We start from the raw sequence: 11,082 nt of genomic DNA, 5'->3' as shown, positions 1-11,082 counted from the left end.
ATCTAATTAGTTATTAAGTTGTAGAATCTTGTTATTGTGTAGGTTTTACAGTTTCATTTATAGTTAGTGATTGTAGGGTCTTTTTATTGTGTTGATTTTACAGTTTCATTTAGTGATTGTAGGGTCTTGTTATTGTGTAGGTTTTAGTTTCATTTATAGTTATTAAGTTGTAGGTTCTTATTATTGTGTAGGTCTTACAGTTTCATTTATAGTTAGTGATTGTAGGATCTTGTTATTGTGTAGGTTTTACAGTTTCATTTATAGTTGGTGATTGTAGGGTCTTATTATTGTGTAGGTTTTATAGTTTCATTTATAGTTAGTGATTGTAGGGTCTCATTATTGTGTAGGTTTTACAGTATCATTTATAGTTAGTGATTGTAGGGTCTTGTTATTGTGTAGGTTTTATAGTTTCATTTATAGTTAGTGATTGTAGGGTCTTGTTATTGTCTTGGTCTTACAGTTTCATTTCTAGTTAGTGATTAAGTTGTAGAGTCTAGCACTTCTAGTGAAAGTTCATAAGACATAAAGTGATATCTAATTAGTGTTTTATAAGAATAATACAATTATTATAAACAGTAGCAGGAATACATTTTGGAACATAATGGTGTAGTCAAGCAACCTGTTCCTAAAATGAGGAAGGTTATGCTTTGTTCAGATATGAAGTAAATATATTTATATTACAATAATTCTTGAAACTATTATATAAAAACTAATCATTAGTGTACAATTTTGTATTTTTTAGCTTTTATAAATGACTTAAAACTGTATTCACTGACGTATATTGTTTCTTATAGTTTATGTACACAGAGAAGATGTAGGTTATAAACATAGTTAGTTATATGTAGATGAACACTTGTGAGCTCTGTAGGGAAAGTGTGGTTTACATGTTACAGTTGTTGTGTATATTTCCAGTAGACTGTTTATTGTTACAGGGTAATGTGGGAGACTCCAGGGCAGTAGCAAGTGTAGCTGGACATGTGCAGCAGTTGTCGTATGACCACAAACCTGGAAACGAAGCCGAAACCAAAAGGATTATTGCAGCAGGTGGTTGGGTTGAATTCAACAGAGTGAATGGTAAGCAATTTTTTTTCTTTGTATAAATGTCAGTTTAAGAAACATTTAAATGGTTTATTAAGAGGAAAGTGCAAATGTTGAACTAATAGTTTGAAAAATTTTTCACAATGCGTTTGAACCCATTCCAGTCCAGTGGCATTATATTATCACTTATAACCTACAAACATTGCTATGTTTGAAATACAGACACTTCAAACATAAAAAATGATAATAATAGAATGGGATCAAGATTTAGACTAGTGTACAGTGTATTCAGTCTGTGAATCTGAGGATTCAGGGATTGTGTCCTGTTGCAGCATTTTAGTGCTTTGGGTAAACTATGAAGAGTGACTGAGAAATTCCACTATTCAATCAGATACAAGTGTTAGCTTAAAATTAGGGATGGCTCTACACAGATAGCCCTTGTGTAGCTTTGTACAAAAATTCTAAATTAAAAAAAAACATTGAATGTTTTGAACTTAAATGACATATTTTTAGTAAAGTCATTACAAAGTTACTACATGTAATGTTTTTATGTCATTACAGAGTTACTACATGTAATGTTTTTTATGTCATTACAAAGTTACTACATGTAATGTTTTTTATGTCATTACAAAGTTACTACATGTAATGTTTTTTATGTCATTACAAGATAAAAAACATTGCGTGTAGTAACTTTAGGTTTACTCATGCTTTTTAGCAGAAAAATACAGGCTTATTCACTTTATAAGATAATACTTTGCAGGAAGAATTTGTGAGGTAAAGTGGCTTGTATATCATTAAAAGTGATATGAATGGGTAATATTTAGATAATTACAGCATGTTTATAAAAGTTATTTCTATATTTATTTTATAAATTGTATACAGCTGTTTCAAAAATATCTCCAACTTTAATGGTCTAAAATGAACATAGCACTACAATCAGGGTTTAACATCAAAAACACAATTTATTAACAATACTTAGAAATAAATTCAACAGAGTTAAAAAACAAATGCCTGGCCAGAACTTCACACCAATATTAATAAACATTTTATCATAAATAATGGAATCGGGACCAGAAAGAAAAAAACTAATTCCAACACAAAAACAGCAAATACAATATTTAAACAATACTTCTCAATATCGAGTGACAAAAAGCAATAACAATATCCTTCAATAACTATCTCTTGACTCTCTCTTTCTTAGTGAAGCTTTTGGCAGGGTATTTATTCACAGAGTAGGTCACAAGAATACAACCTTGTGATCATAAATTTACATAGTCTTCTGATACATTAATAGTATCTGTACGTCACCACTAGGGAAGCTGGTATCAGTTTCATCATACACACACATTTACTCAAAATACAAATGATTATACAAAAAGGTGAGTTAGCATTTTCATGCGACTAAAAATTCATAGATAAACTAAATGATAGAAAGAAGGAAATGACAAATGAATCATAACAAAATAGAATTTGCTATCTCACATAAACTTGAAGTTCAAGTCAGAGTGAAGCCCATAGTTTCAAATTACCAGTGGAAGATTTCTCAAGAAAAAACAGCTGAAATAATTCATAATTTTTTGTTGTACAAGCCCAGGTTAATAGGCATGAGAAAAGAGATCTAACCTTAACTGAAATTCTAATAGCCTAATTTTTTTTTTTCATATAATGACTGAATGTTGCTTCTAGGATTTTTCTCAAGTAGGTCCAAATCCCCCACTGACTTCCAGAAAGTGAGCCATCCATGTAATGAAGTAGGTATTAACTGTGCATAACATGATCAAGTAACTTTTATTTGAAGAAACAGTAAATTGAATCATGGCAATTTGTTTCATTTGTATATGTACTGGAAATATCTACGCATTCACTGACAAAACTTACATTGCAGTCATTTTTCTCTGTGCCTTATTTATTTCTATTTTTACATCATTTTGATGGAATAATTTAATCATTTTTTTAAATTAATTGGTTCTTGAATGTCTTCGTATCTTTCTTTTCTTTCCGCCATTTTTAATCATCGATATCCCATAATATCAAGGTAATCTCTTGCAAAACCAAATGATGTCATAATGCAGCCAATCACATTCCTCCACATATCCAAATGAGCTAATTACTGTTCAGAATCTTCCAGTTGTGATCGTGATCGTATTTAAACTTGTTGGAATAGATATATTTTGTTATACATGAAAGAACACTACTTGTTAATGGGGTGAGCTTTCTGTTGTATTCAGGTAACCTTGCCTTGTCTAGAGCACTAGGAGACTTTGTATTCAAAAAGAATGACAAGAAGACTCCAGAAGAACAGATTGTCACAGGTGAGCCAAGAGCAGTATTTAACTAAGCAGGAAATTGATGTTTGAGACAAATGTAGGGAGTTTTCAGTAAAAGAAAGATACTTGTATTGTTATTTAGATGTAGCTAATACCAGATCAAGATGTTCAGTAACAGTAATATACCTGTATTGTTAGTTATTTGGATGTAGCTAATACCAGATCATGATGTTCAGTAACAGTAATATACCTGTATTGTTAGTTAGTTAGATGTAGCTAATACCAGATCATGATGTTCAGTAACAGTAATATACCTGTATTGTTAGTTATTTGGATGTAGCTAATACCAGATCATGATGTTCAGTAACAGTAATATACCTGTATTGTTAGTTAGTTAGATGTAGCTAATACCAGATCATGATGTTCAGTAACAGTAATATATGTGTATTGTTAGTTAGTTAGATGTAGCTAATACCAGATCATGATGTTCAGTAACAGTATTATACTTGTATTGTTAGTTATTTGGATGTAGCTAATACCAGATAATGATCTTTAATGAAGTATGTTTGACAGTTTAATTAAAAACAGTTAGATCTCTGGGTATTTTATCTACTTTATCTTTTATCAGTTTTATATTTTTGGGCGGGTGTGTGTTTTTTTTTTTGAAAGATTGAACAAATTTAGAGTTTTCTGTCCCAGGGATTGATAAAGAAAATTTACTGGAAATGCTTATTTATTCTGATTCTGAACAAATACAGACACATAGAACTGTTCTGTGTATCATATCATTACTTAAGTTTAAGATTTTGGTCACCATTACAAGTCCAAGTGTTTTAGACCTAGAGTAATACTTCTGAAACGAGTGGAAAATGTTCAAGTGTCAGTTAAAACCTTTCCTAAGATATACAGGGGAAGAAAATATTATAAACCTAAATACACCATTAAAAGCAATTTTGTGTAATTCTTACTGTGTATTAACTTGTGAAGATCCAAGTTAATAACAAAGAAGAAAAAAAAAGGAAACTTATAAAGCTCCTCCCTAAATTTGTTGTTAAAACTAACTTACTTAGATAAAGACATTGGACTAGTGCTATTACATTGTTAATGTTTTCTGTTTTGGTTTATAGAATTCTGCTTTTTAAGAGTAAAAACAGGTTACTGTCAGTTTTGTACATAGCACATGCATATATAGACAGTGCATAGAGTAATTTGGTTTACATGATATTGTTTGAGAATAATTATGTGATTCTTGAGCAGCATATCCAGATGTAGTCGTAAGAGAAATAACTTCTGACCACGAGTTTATCATTCTGGCATGTGATGGTATTTGGGATGTGATGACTAACGAAGAAGTCGTAGAATTTGTACGAACAAGAATTGCAACAAAAATGGAACCTGAACATGTAAGTCATTATTTAACATAAATTGGATAATAACTCAAGTGGCAGTAAGTGCCTAAAATGGATATATTTAACTACATTGTTTTTTTTCATAAAGTGTGTACGTATGTAATTATAAAACTACAAAAAAAATCAGTTCCATAAACCACTCAGAATATTAAACTTGACTTTAAATTGTGCAGTATAACACAAACAGATGTATTGTTTGTCAGAACTCTGCAAAGTTTATAGTTTCAGAAAGATAACTGCACCTAAACAGTTATATTTCAAATGCAGGTGGTCCTGGAAAAGCAGCTGAATTGAAGGACAAACTATTGTGTCACATTTAAGTTTAAGAACTATAAAATCTTTAGTAAGGGTGGGTGAATTCTTTGTACTGTATAAAGTACTACTTTTTCATTTTTCCAATTTGAAAGTGAAAAAAACAACATTCTCAGTCAGCTACAGAACAGTGACTAGTAGTTCTCTAAACTGCAAAAGTTATCTTTCTGGAGTTACACCTTTTGCAACCAGTATAATTTATCAGTTTGTTGTACGGCAATATTTCAACTTAAGGTTACATGTGTGTATTAATTCTTGTTTTTGTCTTTCACCTTTAGTAACATTAAAAATATGCTCTAACTTATGTTAACTTTCTTATAGAACTAGGGGTTGTATTTCTTGTGCTGTTTTGGTTCTTAAACATGATTGTGTCATATTTCTGCTTTAGATATGTGAAGAACTTATGACACGATGTCTAGCTCCAGACTGCCAAATGGGTGGACTTGGTTGTGACAACATGACTGTTATTTTGGTTTGTCTTCTTCAATCGGGCAGTTATGAGGAACTTGCTGCAAAGTGCCAGCGACCTACTTCTTCCCTGACGGATGGTGAGTCTACACCGGAGCCAGAGGATGATGATTGTTCACAAGACCAGCAGCAATCAGTTGATAAGTTGGCTGATGCTACAGGCTCACATGTAGGTGAAAAAGAACATAGTAAAGTACAGCAGCAATCAGTTGATAAGTTGGCTGATGCTGCAGGCTTACATGTAGGTGAAAATAAACATAGTAAAACACTGACATCTGGTGGCCATGTTTCAAACACTACCCCTGAAACCTGCTTGTCTGACTTGGAAGATGGCCATATGGTTGTGGCATGATTTCATTAGTAGCTTGGTATATTGTGGCATTCAATCCAAACCGCATGGCAACCAAGATGACCGTCTGTTATTAAGCTGTTCATATAGCCATTTCAGTGAAGAATTTTTTTAAACTATCCATTTCTGTGAGAGGAAAACAAATTTTATGCCATTGAACTAATAGTTTTGGCTGGTAACTAGTAGACATGTGCCATGAAGGATAGCTGGTGTTCTATTTTTGTATAGTACTCCATCTGCCCACCCATCAGCACCAGAAAAAAAGACCCCAGTTATTAAGAAAAAACGTCATTAATTGCATGTTAATCTATTATAATTACTTATGGTCTCAGAAGAGGATTGTAAGTCAGTTTGTTAGGAAAAATATATATAATATGTATTCTTGATGTTAGAACTAATGTTAAAAATGTACTGAAAAACGTTGTGTGTTTGATGTATTAACAATAAATCTTATCATTTAGGTTGGATTTAATAGAGCATATTAGGGATGGGATAAATATTCAATCCGATCGGACTTTAACGTTGTGTGTTTGATGTATTAACAATAAATCTTATCATTTAGGTTGGATTTAATAGAGCATATTAGGGATGGGATAAATATTCAATCCGATCGGACTTTATCAGATGAAATCCAATCCGATCGGACTTTAACGTTGTGTGTTTGATGTATTAACAATAAATTCTATCATTTAGGTTGGATTTAATCGAGCATATTGGGGATGGGATAAATATTCAATCCGATCGGACTTTAACGTTGTGTGTTTGTTGTATTAACAATAAATCTTATCATTTAGGTTGGATTTAATCGAGCATATTGGGGATGGGATAAATATTCAATCCGATCGGACTTTATCAGATGAAATCCAATCTGATTGGATATTAATTTTGAAATGAATTGATTAATCAGATAGCATTTCCATCAATGGATTATCTCACTTCATTATATTACTTGTACATATGTCAAACATAATAGGTATTGCATCTTCTAGCCCACAGGTGCTTTCCATTAGCTTGGACACACAATACCATATTTCCCAGTTTTAAAGAGTGGGAGCGTGCAGATATTCGTTATGTGGTTTAAATAAACATCACGTCCATCAGATATGTTGCCACTGTACACCAAAGGTATGGTTGGAAGAGCAAGCACAGCAGTCTCGGTAAAGTATTCTGTCATGTCGCTAAGTGCCACAATCCCTTAAAGTGCCTGCAACGGCCGTTCATTCACGTGGGATATATCCTTATTAACTTTTCAAAAACAATGACAAAGTAACTAGTTATAATGAAGTAGGAGCTCACACATGCAGTACGTTTTCAATAGGTATGGCCACATCTACTATCCAATCCAAAAATATCTGAATCCGTTTGGATATCAAGAGCCAGATATCCAACCAAAACTAGTGTTGTCTCATCCCTACTTTTTATCAAATTTATCTGAAACAAAAGCTTTTTTTCTGGGCCTTTCTCAGTTATAAAAAACAAAAAGACTACAGAAGAAGTATTTAATTATATTTTATTTATTTAAATTGATATATAATTTTACTCAGTTAAAATACTGTTTCTTATTTATACTGAGATATGGGAGTCTGAATTTAGTAGTAAAAGTCAACACCAGTCTTTAACTTGTATAGTATCTATAACATATGTTTTTATAATATTTTCTTATTCTTAGTGTAACCTGCAAAACTAGCAAGAAAACTGGTTGTAGGAGAAATTTATTAATTTTTTTGTCAATGTTCTGAATACTTAAATTTTCAATTAAATTTATGGTTTTAGTTATAAATAGGTGATTTGTTATTTTTGGATGTGATGACTTGGTTTGTTGCAACTATGGTGATGATAAATGCTTGGTTTAAACCAACCACTGTAATAATTAAATATATTAGATGCATAAAAAGTCAGTGCATTTTTTACCTTTTGAATATATAGAACATTATAATCAAGCACTAAACAAACATTTTGTTGCTACAAAAATTCTATTTGTAAACTGCTTTATGTTGGAAATTTTAACACTAGCAGAAAGAGCTGTGTATATTACTCAATTATACCTTACCAATCAAAAATACATATTTTATGAAAAGAAAAAAAAAGACACGGGGATCTGTTTATTTTCCCATTTTATCTACTACTAAGAATATGTCAATTTAGATACAGTGAAAACACTAAATATAAACTTCCCTAGCCGAGATGTATCATAGTTGGAAACACAATGAGATCAGAACATATGTTTTTTGGTACAAAATCCATGTATTTTTATTTCTCTTAACTATAATCACAAAACATAATTTTGGTTCTTCAAAAGATTTAAGTGTTTATTTGGAATGTTGTCAATTTTTGTTATTTTACTGATACTATGTATATATAATGTTCAAGACATGCTATATACATAGTCACTCTTATACATTCCTGCTTTGTTTCTACCACTATTACATTTTTCTTTTATAACTGTATTTACTATTCTCTTTAAATGCTTGAGGTCTTGTATAATTTATTCAGAGTGAAAAACCATGTGTTTGTCAGGTTGGTGGAAGATAGCTAGTTTAATGAACTTTAGCCCCTAGGTTTTATTGTATGTGAAACAACAGGCCTTGGTGAATACGAGTTCAGTTGTGTATAAGTAAGTGAGCTAAAAAAAACTTTGATATTTACGTTTTGATTTCTTGTTTTCAACCATATAACAGAACTACAATGTTTGAAAAACAAAACTTTTAATAAATATATATAGTTTATAGTAATTACTAGTTTAACTTGCAATGTATCTAAAGGAAGATCGGTTTGAATATACTTTCTTCATATGTATTTTGTAAAATCATCTTATCAAGACATACCGATACATGAAATGGCGTGTTTAAGTAAAAAAATAATTTTGAACATTATTGCTAAGTGAAAGGTTAGTTTGTTTAAGTAAAGGTTTTAATTTAATCAATGTTTTGTGCTTTAGAGATTGAGATATTAAGTTAGGAGTTAACTTTTTTGAATGTCTGTTTGATTAATGTTTCTTGGTATACATTCTGGTAACATCCTTGTAATTGAGCTATAAAAAATGTGATGGTGAAGTTTATAAGGGACAGTGCCGCCCGTGCCTCAAAAGGTCTAAATACAGCCCTGATAATGGGTTGTATGTTATCTTTAACTACAATAAGAAATGTAGGATCTTTTCAATCTTAAAAAGTGAACTGAAGCGTACAAGTTCAAATAAACCTGTCTTTCATCATTCTGTACAAGAGTGGAAGAAGCAACAAATGTCTGTTAAGTTTTACAATCAATGGTTTCTTTTTTTCTTTACGTTATGCATGGATGAATGAAAGTTGAATTTCCATTTTGAAACCAATTATTGAATATATGCAGTGTTTGATCTTATTCTCGGATTATTGAAAGTCAAATTTCTGTTTTTAAACCGGTTATTCAGTATATGCAGTGTTACTTTTTCAGTTTGGTTGCAGTTTATGTATACGTTTATTTACTTAAAGAAAAATTACTTACAATATTACTAAAATTTAGAGTACTTGTTTAAAATTTTTTTTGAATCACTCAACAAGGTGCTTGTATTATTCAAAAGCCACTAGAGAATGCTGCCTTTATTAAAAATAAGTTGATGTATTGTTTTATAAATTGTAGGCAACTAATAATATTTCAAGTTAGATAACAGTATATTTCCCTGTTAAAACACAAATGGCTTAGGTAACTGTATATTTCCCTGTTAAAACACAAATGGCTTAGATAACAGTATATTTCCCTGTTAAAACACAAATGGCTTAGGTAACTGTATATTTCCCTGTTAAAACACAAATGGCTTAGATAACAGTATATTTCCCTGTTAAAACACAAATGGCTTAGATAACAGTATATTTCCCTGTTAAAACACAAATGGCTTAGGTAACAGTATCTTTTTTTCTGTTAGTGAAACCAAAAGAGTTTCTAGTTTAAGACAACCACAAGAAATTTAAATAATACGAAAAATAATAATTTATTAACTCTTGCCTTAAGCCTAACTGAGTAACTCTAAAAGGGTCAGGTAACAAGTATTTGGACTGAGTGCATTTAATTTTAAATTTTGAAAAAATACAGTTAAATCTGTTATTTCACTTTGCTCTTTATACAAGTGATTGGAAATATTTGTTTTCCTGAGATTTAATCACATTTGGGTATGAAACTACACACACAAGTACGTTGTGTTCTGATTTTGTTGAAGGAGGAGAGTAACTACATAAGATTTGAAAGGTTTGTTCTGGAATGTTAGGGACATATGGCAGTGAATAATGTGTTGAAAGTTAGCTATTTATGTAGTGTCATTAAGACATTTGTTTGTTCTACATAAAAAAAAAAAAAACTTTTTTTTTTATATCATCAGAATATATCAAATAATTTCCTCACAGGTTGTGTAACTGGATGAGCACAGTGACTGGTAAAAATATGGACATGAACAGTATCCAACTAACGTCAATAGGATAGTTCTATCAATGATAGATGCTTCTGTCTCAGACATTCACAAGACAAGTTTTTGTGCTTTGGAACAACATCATTTCTTGAAGTAATGGATCCACTGTTTTGGACATCTAGTGATAGCTACCTCAGTACACTTGGATGTTACCATATGTATACACATGTTGACAAAAGAATATTTGATTGAACAGATGAAATGAACTGGATTTTGAACATGCTGTTTACAGACTTTTCATGAGTTAGTGACCATGTGAACTTTCTTTTGTCACTTAAACTCACCATGATCTTGTAGAGTTCCCTGAACTCTTACTCCAGAAGAAGGGAAAGAACTTGTTTATTGACTTATCGTTAATATGATCAGTGTGTGCAAGTTTGGTGAAATCTGAATATTCTATTTTAAAAGTCAGTTTAGGAATGTTCACTTTACTGTTCATTTGGAGAATAAAAATTTTCTAGTTTAATTTTGTTCAGTTAATTTGAATGAATAATGTGGTAAGTATTTCCCAGAAGACAAGAACAGTTTGTGGATTACTTATTCATTTGGTTGTTTAAGAGCAAAGCTTGCAATACAGTACATTTTACATCTTGAATAGTGCTGTTCACTGTTACCAAACTCACTAATTACTGCCCATTTGTATTCTTTTCTTTGAAACCAAGGTGCTTGATGAAGATTGACTGTTTTTGTCTTTAGGAAATACTGTAAGAGAGAGTAACAGTCTGTTGCTACCTGCAATGTACTTTGTTTTTTATACATTTTTGTAACATGAAAACATATGATTGATAATCTCTTATAGTGGCA

General features: G+C 31.1%; 1 protein-coding gene across 4 annotated transcripts in view; it reads left to right on the top strand.

Moving 5' to 3' along the window:
• The window catches only part of LOC106472916 (probable protein phosphatase 2C T23F11.1), a 27,100-nt gene extending 16,356 nt beyond the window's left edge, over positions 1–10,744 (top strand). For 3 of the 4 annotated variants that reach the window (XM_013933588.2, XM_022401457.1, XM_013933587.2), the window contains exons 6-9: positions 933–1,074; positions 3,267–3,350; positions 4,563–4,708; positions 5,415–10,744. In XM_013933588.2, coding sequence (XP_013789042.1) covers positions 933–1,074; positions 3,267–3,350; positions 4,563–4,708; positions 5,415–5,846 — 804 coding nt within the window. In that variant the 3' untranslated portion in view covers positions 5,847–10,744. The remainder of the gene's footprint in view (positions 1–932; positions 1,075–3,266; positions 3,351–4,562; positions 4,709–5,414) is intronic. The other variant, XM_022401458.1, reaches the window with a different exon arrangement.
• Positions 10,745–11,082: the final 338 nt, after the last annotated feature.

This window comes from Limulus polyphemus, unplaced genomic scaffold, assembly GCF_000517525.1.
Source record: "Limulus polyphemus unplaced genomic scaffold, Limulus_polyphemus-2.1.2 Scaffold5730, whole genome shotgun sequence".
In the NCBI taxonomy this organism is placed as follows: Eukaryota; Metazoa; Arthropoda; class Merostomata; order Xiphosura; family Limulidae; genus Limulus; species Limulus polyphemus.
Note: the sequence above shows the minus strand (reverse complement) of the source record. Positions and strands in the feature narration are given on the sequence as shown.